Consider the following 19244-nt stretch of genomic DNA (forward strand, 5'->3'; position numbering starts at 1 on the left):
TAGTTGATTTTCAACAAAAATGCTGAGACAATTCGATGAGGGAAAGAATAGTCTCTTCCACAATTGTGCTAGAACAGCTGGATATCCACATGCAAAGGAATGGAGTTGGACCCCTACCTCACACCACACACTAAACATAACTTGAAATGGATCATAAAGGTAAATATGTGAACTAATACTCTGAGGAAAAAACAGCAGTGAATCTTTATGATCTTGGGCTAGTCAAAGACTTCTTAGTTGTGATACAAGCAACAAATGGACAAGTAAATAAATTAGACTTCATTAAAGTTAAAAACTTGTTTAGCACATGATACTGTAAGGAAAATGAAATGACTACCCACACAATGGGAGAAAGTATTTTCAAATCATAGTTCTGATATGGGATTTGGATCCTGAATATATAAATAATATGTACAACTCAATAAAAATAAGACACTATATTTGAAAATGGGCAGGAGATCTGAAATGCCTACTATCACAAGTCCTGAGAAAATGCCAATTAAAATCACAATAAAATGCCACTTCACATCTGTTAGAATGGCTATAATTAAAAAAGACAAGTAATAATAAGAGTTGTGAGACCATGGAGAGATTAGAACCTTCATACACTGCTGGTGGAAATGTAAAAGGTGTAACAACTTTGAAAAGCAGTCTGGCAATTCTTCAAAAGCTTACTGGGCACCATAGTGCATGCCTGTAATCCCAGTGGCTCAGGAGTCTGAGACAGGTGGATTGCAAGTTCAAGGCCAGCCTCAGCAAATTAGAGAGACCCCTAAGCAACTTAATGATGCCCTGCCTCATAATAAAAAAATAAACAAAAGGGCTGGGGATGGGATGCAGTGGTAAGGCACCTCTGAGCTCAATCCCCAGTACCAAAAAAAAAAAAAAAAAAAAAAAGGTAAGAAGCACAGGTGCATGCTCCAATATGGATAAACTGTGAAAACATGTATATAAAATGTCCAAAATAGACAAATCCACAGAAACAGAAAGCAGATCTGGAGCCCGGCTCAGTGGCTCACACCTGTAACAGGGCTGGGGATGCGGCTCAGTGGTTAATCCTGAGGTCAGTCCCTGGAGGAAAGAGAAACAGATACGGGCTGCATTGAACTAGTAACTGCTAAGGGTACACAGTGGGCTTTCCGGGGCTGTGTGAAAATATAATAAAATCTCTCATGGTGACGGTTGCATATCTCTGTGAATGTACCCAAAGCCATTGCTTTGTAAAACAAGCATATTGTACGGTATGTAAATTATAATTCAATAAAAGCATTTTTTTAAAAAATGAGGAAGTTCCTTGTGTACTAACCAGGAACAAGGGCCAAGATAAACGGGTAAAGGGGGAGAAACAAGGTGCACAATGGTTTCTATTGTGTCTTCTGCTTGTGCAGAACAAGAGAACAGACACAGGGGATTTTTTTAGCAAATGCCTGGGCTGAGTCAGGAGGGACACACGCATGGAATGGTCCCAAGGGCACGGCAGGGAGGAGACTGCCTGGTATATTCTTCCTACTCTTTTTTTTTTTAGAGAATTTTTAATATTTATTTTTTAGTTCTCGGCAGACACAACATCTTAGTTTGTATGTGGTGCTGAGGATCGAACCCAGGCCGCACGCATGCTAGGCGAAGGCGCTACCGCTTGAGCCACATCCCCAGCCCTTCTTCCTACTCTTGAATTGTGAACCACTTCAACATATTAGTTATTCGAGTAAAATAAAGAGCTTTTAAAGAAAGAAAAGCAGAATCAGATTTCATGAACAAGGTAGAACTGAAGCCTGGCAGAGGATGAACAGTTCAGGAAGGTGTTCCGAGCGTGAACTTGACAGTGGGGCAGGGTGGTGCAGCTGTACAGCCAGAGGGGTAGGGGCTGGACTCCTTGCCTCTCATCAGCAGGGACTTTGGGCGAGTCCTCTCTGCCTGTTTCCTCACCTGCTAAGCAGAGTAGCAGTACCTGCCTCACCAGGTCACCTTGGCTTACATTGTCTCATTTATCTGTTATAAATGGGGGTGACCTAAGGTCACACTGCTAGGAGGGGGCTGGGATTCAAAACCATGGGGCCTGTGCTTCTGGTGTGCCTCCAACAGCTGCTGGTAACACTACACAAAATGCAGTGTGTGTGTGCGTGTGTGTGTGTGTGTGTGTGTGCGTGCATGCGTGTGAGTGTGTGCACGGGATAGAGACTCTGACTGGGGGACTGGAGGCAGGCTGAGGGAAGGCGGGAGCCAGGGGACAATGCAGCCTTCATTCTGCAGTGGGTCAGAGGCTGGCTCTTTCCAAAATAGATTTTCCTAGCATTTGCATTCCACATTTTAAATTTCTTGAGACCACTGTTGATTATCCTATATTCAAAACCAGCTGGGGAGTGGGGGAGAGCGCAGTAATCATGACTTCCCATCAAGAGCATTTCCCCTTTTATTTGCAAAGCAGCTGAGTGTTCATTTCACAGCTACAGTCGCCCAGGCAGGAGGTCACTGCGGCCCTCCTTTTCCCAAGAAGGACAAATTAAAACCCCACATCCAAAAAGGTTAGCTTCGAGAAACCTATCATGGCTCCCAGCAAGTTCCTGATCCCCCTTTCTAGAAAGTTCCTGCATCCTCTAGTTTTCTCTGGCCCCCACTCTGTCTTATGGTTCTCCAGAGAACTTGTCACCAGCAGGTGTGGGATACACACACACATGTTTCACCTGTTGTCTGTCTGACCCCTCTCTGTGTCTGCAAGTTCCACGGAGGTAGAGTTGCACGCCCATTGTGCAGGTGGAGAAGCTGAGGCTCAAGGTTTATGAACGGAGAGTGAACACTGGTGCTGGCACTCAAACTTTCCATTCATACTGCTATTTATTAAGAGCCTCGTATGTACATTTCTGCCATAGCCTAGGGGTACAGACATAGAGAAGATGGTCTTGGCCCTCAAGCAACTTTCAACCCAATCCTGAAGCAGACACAGTGGAAAATGCTGGGGGTGGGGAGACCCATGGGGTTGTAGGAGCAAGGAGCAGGACGCTGAGCCCAGCCCGGGATGCATCCAGGAAGACTCCGGAGGAGGGTAATGTATCTGGGTTGAGTCTTGAAGGATCCCAGTGGACCATGAGGGTAAAGGGCACTGCAGACAGAGGGACAGCCTGAGAGGCTGCAGGAGGAAGGGCTAGGCCTGTTAGAGGAACCACCAACACACCCGTGCCCCAGGGCGAGGTGAGAAGGGGCAGCCACGGAAGAGGAGCTGGGCATCTCACATGGTGACTGGCCTGGGGTGTCTCTAAAGCTCACCACGCCCAGTCACCATCCTAGGGACAGCCGTGCCCTGCTCAGGAGTAGGGCACACGAGGGACAGATGGGGTCTGTGGGGCGGCCTGTGAAATTGTTTTTCTGCCCCCAGCTGTGTGACCACCTCCAGCTGACAGGTCCACCCCAGGGGGTTGGGGGATGGTCCAGTTTCACAACAGCCCCTCCCCTTCCCTAGTGTCCCCAGAGGCCAAGAAAAGAGGAAGCACTTTGCGGACTTCCTCCTGGGTCATTGTACCCAGGCCAGGCTGGTCCTTTCAGGAGGGGCAAAGGCAGACCTGCCCAAAGCATTCCACCAAAAATGGGGCCTAGGCCCGGCCACTCCTCCCACTCAGTGGTGGACACATTCAGACGGGGTGCTCAGGCCTGGGAGCTGGAGAGTGAGTTCAAGTACCCACCCCTAACTTGCTGCATGTTCCTGAACAAGGCCCTCTCTTCTCTGAGACACACACCTGGAAGAAGAGCACACAGTATATTCCTTTAAAATGATGGTTTCGTATTTACCTACACATGTATGAAAATGCACAGAGAAAGGTCTGGAAGCTCCCAACGCACCAGAAACAGAGGTGATCCCTGAAGAGGAAAGGGACTTTGGAATCAGGGAGGGAGTTGACTTTATATATATATATTTTCCTCCATAACGTACAAGGCTTTTGCTTTTTTTGTGTGTGCAATTAAAATAATAAATGAGGGAAATGATATATGTGGTTATGGAGAGTTTTTTTTTTCTCCAAAGATTTTATTATGAAAAATTTCTAAACATACAGGAAAATTGAAAGACTTTGGCAACAAAATTCACCACCTACATTCTACCATTAGCGTTTCACTTGCTTTATCACGTGTCTGTCCATCAATTCATCTTCTTTTTTTTTTTTTTTAATGCTGGGGATGGAACCCGGAGCCTTATGCATGCTATGCAAGTGCTGTATTACTGGGCTACCCAAACCAGTTCATTCTTCTTTTTTTTTTTAAATGCATTTCCAAGCAAATTATTTCAACACACATTACTTGCAACAAAGTGCACAAGATTAAGTGCTCATTTGCTGAGTTGTTACAAATGCATATGCATCTGTATAATTTAAATCCCATTAGGATATGCATTTCCATCATTCCAGAAAGTTCTCTCTTGTCCTACAGTGTATTTAAACTGCCAGCATCCTATGAGTCAGCACACAGCACCGGGCCAGGTATATAGTAAGTGCTCAGCAAATGTTGAAGGAAAAAGTGGATCTAGGAATGAACCAGCATGTGACTTGCTCTCCCGAAGACAGGATCATATCCTTTTCTCTGGCATTCCCACAGAATTGTTACACAGTCAGTGCATAATAAAGACTTGTTGGGTGTATTAGTCATGTTGTTGTGTAACAAATTGCCCCAAATCTAGCACTGAAAACAATATACATGTTTATTTTCACCCAGTTTCTGTGGGTTAGAAATCTGGAAGCAGCCTAGCTCAGTGGTTCTAGCTCAGGGTCTCTTGAGAGGCTTCATTCAAGATGTCAGCCTGGTGTGCTGTCACCTGAAGGCTCAACTGGGCCTAGACAACCTGTTCCAAGTTGACTCTGTCACAAGGCTGATGGCAGGAGGCCCCAGTCCCTCCCTATCTGAAGCTCTCCATAGGGCTGTTCATACGTGGCATTGGCTGTCCCCAGAGTGAGCAATCCAGGAGAATAAGGGGAAACATCACAAGGGTTACAGGTCAACCTCTTCCATGTGGGAAGGGGCTACGTGAGAGCTGAACACCAGGGGGTGAGACTCACTGGGGGCCATCATGGAGGATATGCTCACTGTGAACACGCATTCAAATCCCCCCATGCCAGGTGCTGGGCTGAGCTCCAGGGAGGGCGGGAATGGGTCAGATTTGCACGTGCCTCTGTGTGTGCCAGTGTGGGAGGTCAGATATGGAAGCCGATGGTACCTGCAGAGCTCAATAAATACCACACTGGTGATTCTTAAAATCTGCTTTGCTGTCATGCATATTCATGGCACAATGTTTAAGACACATCATGAAAAGAAAGTCTCCTTCCCTCTACAGCAGCATACTTCCCAGCTCAGAGGCAACAACCGCAGCACGCTCTGTGTATCCTTCCATATCTAGTTCTTGTCAGGCAAGGCATTTGTTGTCTATTTAAGCAAGACACACTATCCGAATGTATTGTTCTATACCTTGCCTTATTCTGTCTTGGAAATAATTCCATATCAGTATAGAGAGAGCTGCCTCATTCTTATGACTGCCTGGTATTCTATTGTCTGCAGAAGCCCTGATTTATCTAACAAGTCCCCTAACACTGAGCATTTGCTTTATTTCTAATCTCTTTGTTATTAGAGACGGAGCTGCTGGTTTGTATATCCTTTTCCAAGCATGAGGGTATAAATGTAGGAGAAATTCCTGGCAGTGGAGTTTTAGCAAAGGGCTCATGCATTTAAAGTACCAGTAGACAGTAACTCAGGAGGCTGAGGCAGGCGGATCTTGAGTTCAAGTCCTGCCTAGGAAACTTCGAAAGACCCTGACTCAATATAAAAACAAAAAAGGGTCAGGGACCTAGTTCAGTGACAAAGCACTCCTAAGTTCAATTCTCAGTATCAAAAATAAAATAAAATAATAAATGAAATACTGGTAGATATTGCTTAATGGGGTTTATACCAACTTATCCTCTCACTTAAAATGTGAATGGGGCAGGGCACAGTGATGCACACCTGTAATTCCAGCCTCTGGGGAGGCTGAGGCAGAAAGATCACGAGTTCAAAACCAGCCTCAGCAACCGCAAGGTGCTCACAACTCAGTGAGACCCTGTCTCTAAATAAAATACAAAATAGGGCTGGGGATGTGGCTCAATGGTTGAGTGTCCCTGAGCTCAATCCTTGGTACACTCCCTCCCCCAAAACAACAACAACAACAAAATAGAAAAAATGTGAATGGATGCCTGTGTCCTCACACCAGTACCCATAAAACAAGTCATCAAACTTTCTGAACTTTTGCTAGATTGAAAGATGAATAGTGTAGTGTTGATTTGTACTTTTTTTTTCCAAGTGAGGTTGATTACCTTGTCATGTTTTAGAGTCACTTATATTTTCTTTTCTGTAAACTGTACAAATAATCTATCTAGTTCTCTACTGGGCTGTGGGTATTTATTATTTACTTGTAGGTCCTCTTCATAATCCAAGGCACAGTCATTTTGTTTGCACAATGAACTTCAGAAACTATTTGACTTATTTATGTACATTTTTGGTACCAGGGATTGAACCCAGGGTTGCTTAACCACGGAGCCACATCCCCAACCCTTTTTTAGATTTTATTTAGATACAGGATCTTGCTAAGTTGCTCAGGTCCTTGCAAAACTGCTGATGCTGGCCTTGAACTTGTGATCCTCCTGCTTCAGCCTCCTGAGCCACTGGATTACTGGGATTCCTGACACACTGAGAAATGTGTCACCCTGCTCCTGCCTGACTATTTTATTTATTTATTTTTGGAACAGGGGGCTTTTAGACACAAATGAGAAGGTCCTGCGGGTCATATAAGTGCCTGCACACCACTGCAGGGCTGTCCAAGGGCTGAGGGAGCCCAGGGGGCCATGCAGAGCCCTAGAAGATGGTGCCAGAACCTGGGGGAAAGAGGGCAGGGGATGCAAGAGGTGAGGGGGAAGGGCAGGGACACAGATGCAGTTACTGGGTTCTGAATCAGATGCCCCAGAAGACTATAGACTCCCCACTGCAGGGAGGCTGGCCTGGCTTTAAGATCCCTTCGCCCTTCATCTGACACAGCTGAGGATAGAAGAGTCTGAAGTGAGAGAACCCACCCTCAGGGCTGTCAATCTCTGGTGGTTTAAGTCTGACCTGATGGTTGTTGCATCTGGACGCCCTGAGTAACATCATTCACTCTGAGAGAAACGTAATCTCCTGGCGTGTACATCCCAAGAGGCCAGTGCGGAAGTGCTCAGTAAATGTCTCCTTCCCCTCTCCCTCCTGAAGCCCTGCCCACTCACCTTGTCCCTCACTTCTCATACCCCATGCTGCTCCAGCAATAAAAATGGTTACATTTACTGAGCACTGAGTGTACTTTTACATGGATTATCTTCTTCAAGCCCCACAACATTCTGTGAGATCTAAGAGGATGATGTCATGGTTATCCCCATTTAGAAACCCAAACCCAGAGACAGGGGCTTACTCAAGGTCAGTACCTAGCAGATGATGACATTGGGATTCAAAACCTTTCAGTCTAGCTGGGTGACCCATGCCTGTAATCCCTAGGGACTATGGAGGCTGAAGCAGGAGGGTCTGTCGAAAAGTCTGAGGCCAGTCTCAAATTAAAAAAAAAAAAAAAAAGGACTGGGGTTATAACTCAGTGATAGAGTAAAGTTCCCCTGGGTTCCATTCCCAGTACCCAAACCATTCAGTCTGACCTTCACTGTACTAGTCCTAGCTGGTTACCAGTCTTGGACCATGCCACCACATCCCTTCATGTTCCCCTACCTCTGCCCATGCTGGGTCCCGCCCTGGAGGGCTCTCCTTTCCATGATCCACCCAGAACCTTATTTGCTCTTCAAGGACTTGTTCATATTACTCCCTCTTCAAAACCTTTGCCAGATTCCCCAGAGAGAGCTGGTTGCTTCCTCTCTGACTTTCCAGTTGAGAACTTTGTGCTGTGGTTAGCTGGGGACCCCAGCCGACTATGAGGAATTGTGCTGGATCTCCATCTAGTGTCTAGCACCAAGCCTGGCGTAGCACGAGTGCTCTCTAGATGTCGGGTGACTGAATGGCAGGGTCCCAGCTGGGGGGGACTGTTAGGAGTCTCTAGTTAGAAGCTGGAGAGAGCAGGAAATTGCAGAGCTGTCAATTGGGAGAGCCTCCATTTAGGGGGCAGCTGGAGACCATTTCACCCACCTCACCACTTGCCCTTGGTCAGAACTGTCCCCAGGGAACCAGCTGAGGGGAAGTTCCAAACTTGCACTACCCCCTAGAGGTCCCTGGGAACCCACTGTGCTGCCTGTAAGGGGTTTTCCCCTCTTGCAATGCCAGGGACTGAACCAAGATAGGAAATGGCCCTGGCAGGGTATCTGGATAAACAGGAGGAAGTGTGGTCAGAGTTGCTATGCTCAGGGCCTGGGCCACCCTAGCTGGTGCTTTTGGACCTCTGAAACCCAGGACTTACATGGTTTTAGTAAGACAATAGTTCCGGAGTGGATGGGGACTTTCTTGGGGTGTAAGGGAAATTGCCTCATCCCCAAAGCTGTGGTGTAAGACAGGCCCAGGGCTCTCGGCAGCTGTTACTGGGCCTCGACCAGGAATAGGAGATTTCTGAGTTGGATTATCTTGCAAAGCCCCCAAGAGAGACACCTATCTCTGGTCCCTGCCCCTACCCAATCAACTTCTCCCTTTAAGGATGCCTCACTCAACACCTTACTAAGGCTCCTGAAACTTTGGGTCCCCAGGCCTCAGCCTATGACCACCATATCCCACAGACTGGGAGATGGGTAGGAGAGAAGCTCGGAGCATGTGCTCTGGGGTTAGCCTCTGGGAGTCCAAACTTGGCTCACTCACTTCACCTCTTGGAGTTCCAGTTCCCTCATCCTTAAGATGAGGGTAAAGACATTTGACATCAAATTAAATTCTTAAACTTGTCAAATGAGAGAAACTTGATGTCTATTGAACAAATTCATTCCACAGAAGCCACCACAGACCAGTTGTTCTCACAGTGTGGTCCCTGGACCATCAGCATCACCTGAGTACTTGTTAGAAGTGCAAATGAATGGACCCCCCCCCTCCCTTCTCTATTGACTCTGGGGGTGGGGCTCAGCACTCTGTTTTAGAAGCCCTCCAGGAGACCCTGATGAGTGCTAAAGTTTGAGAACCAATACCCCAGAAAAACCTAACAGATGGGCAACACATAGGGAGAAGACTTGTGGAACATCAACATCCAACAAGGGACAGATACCTAAAATTTGTAAGCTGCTCTTGCTAATCAACAGGAAAAACACAGGAAGCCCAACAGAAAATGAGCAAAAGATATGAACCAGCAATTCATGGAAGGGGAAGCACCAATGCCCAACAAGTATAGGAGGAGAGTCTAAATCTCAGGATTAACGGAGAAATGCAAGTTAAAACAAGGAGGAGCAGCTGGAGAAATAACTCAGTGGAGAGTGTTTGCCTGGCATGTATGAGACCCTGGGTTCAATCCCCAGCGCTACAAAACAAAACAAACCACCAAAACAACAACAACAAAATAACCAATGAAGAAATGCCACTTTTTTTTTTGTCAAATTAAAGAAACTTGATGTCTTGATGAAACTTTTTTTGTCAAATGAAAGAAACCACTGAGCCACATCCCCAGCCCTTTTTTGTGTTTTATTTAGAGACAGGGTCTCACTGAGTTGCTTAGGGCCTCACTAAGTTGCTGAGGCTAGCTTTGAACTAGCAATCCTCCTGCCTCAGCCTCCTGAGCCACTGGGATTAGTGGCATGCGCCACTGCACCTAGCAGGAAAGCCATCTTATACTCAGACTGGTAGGCAACAATTATAAAGTCAGTGTAAAATCTGATGGATGCATGGGGTAACAGCATCATCCACATGCCGCTGGTGGGGCCATTCTGGAAGAATTTAGTGAAATTTAAAATGTATATGCTTTTTGATCTAGTAATTCCACTCTTGGGGATGGAACCCAAAGACATTTTCACATAGGCCCATAATGAGGTCAAGTACAAAGCTTATTATTGGAAGCATTATTGGAAGCAAGCTGGGTATCCCTCACTGGGAAAACAGATAAATAAAAGAGTGGATGCTCAGCTCAGAACATTTTGCAGCAGTTGGATGCAATAAGCTAGATTTTCCTATAGCAACGTGGGTAGAGCTTAACAACATTATGGAATCAAAAAAGAAAGCAACAGAATGGAGGCCTTATGCAATACCACTTAGGTCTAGAAACACACACGCGTTGTGTATTCTATGAACAGAGACATTTTAGCATGTAGGGGCGGGTGCTCATGGGGAGAAGTGGGTGGAAGGGGAATAAAACAAAGTAAGACATCAGGAAGTTTCTCCAATGGACCAGTGATGATGGGATGATCATTTCCCACAAGCTGAGTATGAATCATGGAACCTTCTGGATCCGAAGATCTAACAATAATATTACTTAAAAATCGATAATAGCGTGTACCTCAGTAAGTATCACATGTCCAGCCACTAAAGGCTTTGTAAAGTTTGACAAATATATTTGAGCTTCTCTAGGGAAGTCTCTGGCCTCCTCTCAAGCCTCCCAGCCTTTACTGAGGCTGTGCAGAGCGTTACCCTTATCTTGACTTCTCTAGGTCTCTACCCCTGCTTCCAGATTTCTTTGACTTTCCCAGGCCCCAGGATGGTTGTTCACAGGGTTTTGGCTGTTCCCTGGTCTGGGGTTTAGGCACAGAGCCAGGGTGTTAAGAGCGTTGTTAAAGGAGGCTCCTCCCCCACCAAACTGAGCTCCCTGACAGTCTTCTTAACATCTCACCCACCTCAGTTCCCGCCCTATCTCTCCAAGGCCAGATGCGTAAACTGACACAAAAAGTGTTCCATGTGGAAGGGAACAGCCTTTACTAAGTGCCTACCATGTGCTAGGCCCAGCACTAGGGTCTTGACCTTCACCATCCTCTTGAAAATTGTTAGGGCTGAAATGATTACAGAGATGAGAAATGGGAGGTCATAGCTAAAGAGGATCAGGAGAATCCCTCACTTTTTTTGGCTCTTTTTTCCAGTCAGTAAAATTGGGCAAACAGAGGTCTCTGAGTTCTGGATTTCTTTTTCTTTTCTTTCTTTCTTTTTTTTGGGGGGTGGTGGTGGTGGTGGTGGTGTTGCCGGGTAGTGAACGGGATAGTCTTTTCTCAGTCGGCCAGCAGGTGGTGCTAATCTTCATCCCTCAGCCTCCAGAAAGCTGCGGGGATTCGAAGCCCCCAGAAGGGAAGGGTGTCCTGGAGCCGCGCTCCCAGGGGACAGTGGGACAAAACAGGGCCGCTGCCCATCCTCTGGGTTTGGCAGACGCGCCTGCCGAACCCTGGGAGACCCTCTGGTGCTTTAGGGCCCCGCTTCGCACGCCCCCTGCAGGAAGCTATCGGTACTGCAGGATGCTGAGCCCCGAGGGCAGGGATGGAAACCTGTGACCAGGGTGTGACTAGGGGTCCCCGGGATGGGGTTCCACATGAAAAAGTGAGGGAGATTCAGGGGCTGGCTGTGGGGTCACCCCTTGCACTCCCTCTTCATGGGCGGAAGTTACAGGTAGTTGTCTTCAGCTGCATCGCCTCCATCCCTGGACTCATCTTCCTCATCATCGTCATCGTCGTCGTCTGGGGCCAGAGCCTCGATGTCGTGAGTGATGTCGGTCAGCAGCCGGTGGAAGGCCTGCGCCTCGGGCCGCTGGGCTGCACCATCGTAGCTGCGCACAGCGGAAGCTGACGTGGAGCTCATACTGCGCTTGATGCGGCCGAAGCTGTCGGTGAGGATGCCGCCCTCACGGATGCCCACACCCTCCAGGAAGCCCTCAAAGTAACCGATGTCCTGGTCCGGGATGAAGGGCCGCATCCCTGCAGGCCGCGGGGTACAGTGATTTCCGGGGTTCAGCTGCTTCCCCTCCCACAGAGGCCGCTCCCTCCCTGGAAATCTAAGTTGAAATCCCTGAGCTGCCAATCACTGTGTGGCTTTGCCCGCAGTCCTTAACTCTGGGCAGATAATGATGAGAAGCTCAGCACAGAGTCAATGCTCACTACGTGTTAACCTGCTTAATACATTGTTCTTATGAGTGCTATATTCCACATATTAGCTACATGACTTTAATTAAATAATTACTCTGAACTTCACTTTCTGCACCTGTAAAATGGGGACAAATAGTATATACTTCCCAGAACTGGGGGCTTTCAACCAAATATTTGGCACATGGTAACCTGTTAGCTTTTCAGTATTAGTATTCCTATTGTTATAGTCATCCTTACCAGCTGTATGACCTTGGACAAGTTTCGTAGTCCCTCTAAAAGATAAAATGGCTGTACCAGGGTCCTGTTTTTCTTATAAGCCATTTCCTGGCTGTGTTTCAAGGCCCTTCCCTTCTCTGCACCTCAGTCGCCTTGTCTACCCTATAGTCTCAAGATCTTGGGCTGAAGGATAAGGAGGAAATACTCCAAGGCGGTTTTGGATTGCTGACATCAAGGGCCAAATAGGAGCCTTAGCCAAAACCTGGGAGGGTCAGGGGCTCACCTAGGAGGAGGAACTTGCGACGGTCTCCGTAGAGCTTCAGCAGGCCGGCACAGTAGTCCTGGATGGGCAGGCCCAGACGGTACTCCCGCAGCAGCAGTGCAAACTGCTGGATCTCAGGGGGCCCCAGCTTACTCCGCAACTGCGGACGACACCCCTGCAGATCAGTCCCAGAGAGCAACCCCACCCAACCCCTGCCTGACAGAACCAGAGCCCTCTCTACGAGCCCCCCTCCAAAAATTCTTTCATGACCTTCTCAGGGGACACCGGTCCTGATGCAAGAATGGGATTTCGATTCAAGCTGCCTGAGTCCAAATCCTAGCTCCCTGGATGACCTCTATGATCTCGGGGAGGTCCCAACCTCCAACTCTTGCCTTCCGCCTCTGCAACTGAGGATAACGGTGGCCCCTCTCTTGGTGCTGGAGTAGTGTCTGGCAAACAGCCAGTGAATGCTGGCAGGCTGACGTGCCCCAAGGCCTTTCACAAGCTGGCCTCAGTTTACTCTTCATCTCGGTCCCTGACCTCCAAGTCCCCTGCTTTGCCATGTCCAGCAGGACTGTGCACGATCCCCGAAATGCACCTATGTGTATCTGCTTCCCTCTCCCATGTCACTCCAAGACAAAATGGCCCAGCTCACCGTGATCATGTAATCTTGTAACTGCTCCAGGCTCAGGCCACTGTGGTCACTGCCACTGCAGTGGGAACCGTGGAAAGAAGGAGTGGACGTGCCGCTATAACACGCTTCAAATGTGTCCTGGGAGCCGTTGCTGTAGGGACAGGAGGAAAGGGGCCTTCACTTACCACTCACTGGCTCTTCTCCCTGGGGTGCACTTCAGGTGCGTGGGGTCAGCCATCACTACTATGGGCCTGAGGCCTCATCCTAGACCCCATTTTGGCTTCCAAGGTACTGCATGATCTGACTCTGGGACCTCTCCAGCCTTGTCCCTCACTGTGTTCCCTCTTGCTCTCTAATACTCCCAGAGGTCCTTGCACAAGCTCTTCCCTTTGTCCGGATACCTTTCTTCCATTTCCTTTTGCTCAAGCTCTTATTTTTTTAGGGGGGGAGGAGGATACTGAGGATTGAACCCAGAGGTGCTCTGACCCTGAGCTATATCCCCCAGCCATTTTAAAATATTTTATTCTGAGATAAAGTTGTGCTAAGTTGCTAAGTCTGGCCTCGAATTTTGGGATCCTCCTGACTCAGCCTCCTGAGCTGCTGGGATTACAGGCATGGACCACAGTGCCTGGCTCAAGCTAACTTTTATTCATACTTTGATTCCAAATATTGCCTCCTCAGGAAGGCCTTCCACGATCCCCTTCAAAACCAGGTTAGACCTTTTCCAGATGCAGCCCTTTCCAGATCCTCCAACAACATTCCCACTGACCACCGCCTCCCCCACACCCTCTGCAGTGGCCACATGACCTTTCGCCTGCTCATCAACACACAAAGCTCCACTCTGTTCGGAAGGCTTGCGCTTGCTCTCCCCTCTACATGGAACAGCCTGCCCTCACCCTCCAGGTCTTGGTTCTGGTGTCGTCAGCTCCATGAGGCCTTCCTGCCTTCCCGGATGAATGTGGTCCTCTCAGTCCCTCCTGCCTGGCTTCTCTTCAGGGCTTAGTACCATTAATGTTCATTAATGCTAGGTTGAGAACTTGGCAGGAGCAGGGGCTTTGATTTTCTTCTTTTTGAGTACCTACTATGTGCTAGGCATGGCTCTTGCCCTCTGTCTTTTCCTGCTGTATCTCCAGCACGCAGGACAGTGCTTGGCATGTAGAAGGTGCTAACTATGGTTTAATAAAATATCAACCCTAGTCTCTAAATTGTTCTGGAACCACCTTGCATTATTACCTCCAGAGAAGCAGGACAGCTTCCTGGGTGAGGGTGTGGACTCCTGGTTCATCTCCCAGGCTACCACTTACTGGGTGCTTCACCCTTGGAAAGCTAAACTTTCCCTTTTCCTCAGTTTTCTCCATCTGTAAAGTGGGAGGATGGAAATCGGTGTCCTTGAGGAATGAGAACAACTCTTATTTGTAAGGTATTTAGAATCATGGACTCTATGGAATAAGTAAATAGTAGCAGCTATAATGTTGCTATGTAGCCACTAAAAAAATAATGAAGTGCATTATAGAGAGCATTTGGCACATAGTAAGCTCAAAAAATGTTAGGCATTACCATGATTTTTGTCTCTGTAGCAGAATCAGGTTGTTGATGGACTAGCCTAGGGGTACAGAATCTTAAGAAGGCAAATCTATTGCCACTAAAAAGGAAGAACAAGAAAAGAGAAAAAAAGGAGGGCTCATATTACCGGCAAGCACTGCTACTTACCAACCCAAAGCCCTCAGTAACATGGCCAGGGCAACCAGCTGACATGGATTTGCCCAGGACGTTCTTTTACCACGGAAAATTCCATATCCTGGGAGACCCCTCATTCTCGAGCAAACTGGGACGGTCGGTCACCCAAAACAGACCCCTGGGCAGTGTTCCCAACTGAAATTTCTTTAAATCCTCCATGTTCCAGTCTTGCTTGCAGATAATGTAATGATCATGTGACCAATCAGATGACCAATAAGATGGAAGCAGAAGTTGCTGAGTGGGAATCCAGCAGAACTTTTTATAGAGGCCTCTAGCATGCTACTGTGATGGCTGGAGCTCCAACCACTATCCTGATCCATGAAGTGACCCGAGGATGGAAGCAAGCACTAAGGAGGGTGTGGCAGGAAAAGAGAAGCCTGGGTCCCTGAAAGACGCTGAGGCCCTGAACTCCTGCTCTATTTTATGTAAAACACAAGGAAAAACAAGTTCTATCTTCTTTCAGCTACTCTTCTTTTTAGGGTTTTAAATTATACAGACCCCAAACTAAAGTAAAGTAAAATTATTTTTGGCTTTAGCTGTGATTTTTGACCCTGCAGGCCACCATGTCTGGATAGCTGGGAGAGAACGGCAGACCTACGTGGACCCCATCTGGGCTCTGTGTCCCTTGGATGCTATAAACTCACCGGAGCCCAGGGCTCATACCACCTCCCCTCACAGTGCCTTGCATCTCCACCCAAATTAAGGCTGGGTCATATTCTCCTACCCTCTCATGAAGAGTGACCTCATTTGTGCAGGGGTGGGGAGGCAAGAGTGAAATCCCCAACAAGGAGGGTACCTACAAGGAGCTGCAGCAGCTGAAGTCCGCGTCGTAGGCGTAAGTCCCATCTGTCCGGCAGCTGTCACCTGGACCGGACACAGAGGGACTGTCAGAGTGGCAAAGTGACACCAGGATCCCTGGCTCCCCTGGGCAACTCTCCTCCCCAATCATGGTCAATAGCACCTTCCTGCCTGCCCACCAGGGGCCTAGAGAAGAGCAGGGGAAGGGACAGTGTGGGCGGTGGTTGTAAACTGTGTGTTTGAGGCAAGACAAGAATAATCTTATGAGGGGAAAAGAAGGCAACACCGTCAGAGGAAAACAGCACTATTTACAGAGAACGTGCCTCTTCCCAGCATGCTGTCCCATCCTCCAGGTATCGTCCCTAGCCTCTGGGCTGAGCTCAGTCAGTGTCACTCCTCAGGTGAGGCTGGCTCCTCATTAACGCTCTCACAGCACTGTTTGGCTACACATTTATTTGTGCAGTTATTTGATTACTGTCAGGCTGCCTCAGCCACAAAGCTTCGAGAAGACGAGGCCACCTCTGGTTTTGCCCATCAGTGTATCCACGTCACTGGATCTGACGTGGTAAGCACTCAAGAATATTTGTTGAATCTGTTAAACGATCTCATTCACTTGACTTTCATCTCCCACCGGTGGGAGGGCCTTCTAAAGAAAAGAATGGGTGCCCTGCTGCAGGAGCTACACAAACAGGTACTACACTGCTGGGGGCTGTGATTGGGGTTCATTTAGTGGCCCTGGGAAGTGAGGTTTGCAAATAGAAGCTTTTGAATCCAACAGATCTGGGTTTGAATCCTGACACTGACACCAACTACATAACCTACCATAGGAAATAGTCAATTTACTATTGACTCTTCTGGGCCTCAGTGTCCTCATCTGTAAAACTGCAATCATAAGGCCCCAAGGGTTCTTACATCCCTTCAAAGAGTCCCACTTGACCATCTGTGATGGACCTGTCCCGTGCGAGGCCAAGAGGGCAGATAAGTTGCTATGAGGATTGAATAAGATTTGACACCTGAATATCAACTTGATAGTCGGTGATCAATAAATGCCTCTGTTAATCTCATTCTCATTTCAGCCCTCGACTGTATCCAAGGTCCCATCCGCAAATATTGGTTTTGATCTAGGAGCCAAGTGAGACTGGAAGGTTCAGAAAGGCAGTTCATATGCTTGGATTTTGGTAAAGTATCCAAAACAAAAAGAGAAAAGTTCAAATGTGAGGAGCTCAATCTGAACTGGGCATCCTGAACATCTTTGATTGAACCAGGTTTGAGGTCATCATGAAGATCAACAATTTATTTTACCTACATATTAGGGAGACATTTTGGCAGAGATTAGAATCCCTAAAGGCCTTCACTAGCCTTGAGTCCTGGGCCATCCTTCCTCCCCTACCTCTGAGGATGCTGCACAGAAGGGGAGGCCAGGGACCCCGGTACTCACTGCGGCTGCAGAGCCATGGCCGGTCAGGTGTGGACGTGTAGTGGTAACCAGCCCGGTCCACACACTCGATGCTCTGGTCTCCATAGATGATCTGGAAGACCTGACAGATGAGCGCACAGGACTCCTCGGCGGCATCCTGGTCCAGGGAGGAAGAGCAGAGCTCAGGCCCTCCCCACCACCAGGAAGCCTGCCGCCTCCTCAAACGCCATGGGCAGGCTCCGAGGCACACGCCTGTGGGCCCCTTTAAATCAATGTCAGAGATGTCTCCCATCAAAATTATATGGCCACTCTCTGGGTTTCATGACTTCTTTATAGAATCCAGAGAACTCTGTCTTCTCTGCCATGAAAAATGTACTCCAATTTATGAGAGTCCTGAAACTTATCAAAAAGAACTGTAATCTGCCAGGCAGAGTGGAACATGCTGGTTATCCCAGCAAATCAGGAGAATTGCAGGTTCAAGGCCAGCCTGGGCAACTTAGTGAGACCCTCAGCAACTTAGTAAGACCCTATCTCAAATAATAATAATAATAATAATAATAATAATAATAATAATAATAATAGACCATGCTTGTAGCTCTGTGATAAACTTCCCCTGGACTCAGTACTCAGTACTGAAATAATAATAATAGATTAAACTCCAATTTAACTTAATACAGGTACAAAAGTTGAGATCCAGAGAGAAGGAGGCGCTATTAATAGTATGAAGATGTAGGGCGCAGTGGCACACGCCTGTAATCCCAGGGTCTCGGGAGGCTGAGACAGGAGGATCTCGAGTTCAAAGCCTGCCTCAGCAACAAGTGAAGCACTAAGCAACTCAGTGAGACACTGTCTCTAAATAAACTGCAAAATAGGGCTAGGGATGTGGTTCAGTGGTTAAGTCCCCCAGAGCTCAAACCCTGGTATATATAAAAAAAAAAAGTATAAAGATTTTAACCTCAACATAGTTATTACTACTGGATGCCATTTTTAGATATGAGCTTCCCATTATTCAGTGTGAAAATCAAAGTAGGATGAATATATAAACTTCATTCTCTGCTTGAAGGAAGGAGTTCAAATTCTTGGGTAAAACTTTTTTGAGACTGCACATTCTTTGAAGAAGAATTCACATCTCTATGTGTTTAAGCAGAGACACAAAAGAAAGCATTAATTAATGAAAACAGAATATTTTCTTGCAGCTATTATCTATTTTGTGTCTCTAAAAAGTCCAAGGTGTAAATTCAAATGTAACTCAGGATAGGCATTCGGGGGTTATGAGGAATTACTAATCATTAAACCAGGACTGATCCTTACAATGACCCTACATAGGGACAGAGCACAGAGGATCCTTATTTTATAGTTAAGATGCTAAGACTTAGAGGGGTTCAGTGATTTGCCTGGGCTCAGAGAGCAGGTCTGTGGCATTAGATAAAACTGGCAGCACGTGTGGCTTTTGACTCTAACTCCTTTACCTTCCCGGGCACCACGATGCCTCAGAAAGGAGCCCAGAGCCTCAGACAACCTGGAGAGCAACTCTTATATTTATATACTCATTTCACAAGTTCTCATTTCATCTTATTATGTGGCAAGCTCTAGGCCAGGCTCTCTACCCTAAGATCCCCACAGGCCGGTGGGGTAGACAGTGAACACTGTCACCTCTGTGTGGAATCTGATTTCCAGGCCCATCCCTCTGCCAACTCCTTCCTCTTCCTTGCCCTTCAGTTTGAAAAGCACAAACTCACTTTCCCCTCTCCCAGTCTCTATGAATGCGATCTGCTTATTTCCTTCCTAGTCCCCACGCAAGGTATAATGTAAGATGCATTAATTTATTCATTCAACCAATTGGTATTTAATGTGCACTTATTATGTGCCAGGCATGGTTCTAGGTGCCAGGGGTACCACAGAGAGTCACCCAGAACACACAGGTCTCTTACACTCTACAAGGAGGTCAGTCTGGCTAGAGTGGAATAAAGTGTGGAGGTGGCAGGAGTAGAAAGAGGTGAGGCCAGAGAGGGGCTGGGGGTCATGGCTGGAGCTTGGATGTCCTTATAAGCAATTGTAAGGATGCTGGCTTTTACTCTGAGTGAAAGAAGGAGCCACTGGAAGATTCAGAGCAGTGATATGATGTGACTTCTGTGTTAACAGGACTGCTCTGATTCTGTAGGGGAACAGACTATAAGAAAGGGCTGAGCC

At 47.4% G+C, this 19244-nt stretch overlaps 1 protein-coding gene across 8 annotated transcripts in view; it reads right to left on the reverse strand.

Annotated features, from left to right (window-relative positions):
• CCM2L (CCM2 like scaffold protein) overlaps window positions 1-19244 on the reverse strand; it is a 33947-nt gene that overhangs the window by 5851 nt on the left and 8852 nt on the right. For 7 of the 8 annotated variants that reach the window (XM_081290666.1, XM_081290672.1, XM_081290671.1 and 4 more), the window contains 4 exons: window positions 17076-17211; window positions 15640-15703; window positions 13124-13253; window positions 12490-12628 (listed from right to left, as the gene is read on the reverse strand). In XM_081290666.1, the coding sequence (XP_081146792.1) occupies window positions 12490-12628; window positions 13124-13253; window positions 15640-15703; window positions 17076-17211 (469 nt within the window). Of the gene's footprint in view, window positions 1-11039; window positions 11823-12489; window positions 12629-13123; window positions 13254-15639; window positions 15704-17075; window positions 17212-19244 lie in introns of those variants that run through there. The other variant, XM_081290667.1, reaches the window with a different exon arrangement.

Source organism: Spermophilus citellus (assembly GCF_964194105.1).
Source record: "Spermophilus citellus genome assembly, chromosome: 4".
NCBI lineage: Eukaryota > Metazoa > Chordata > Mammalia > Rodentia > Sciuridae > Spermophilus > Spermophilus citellus.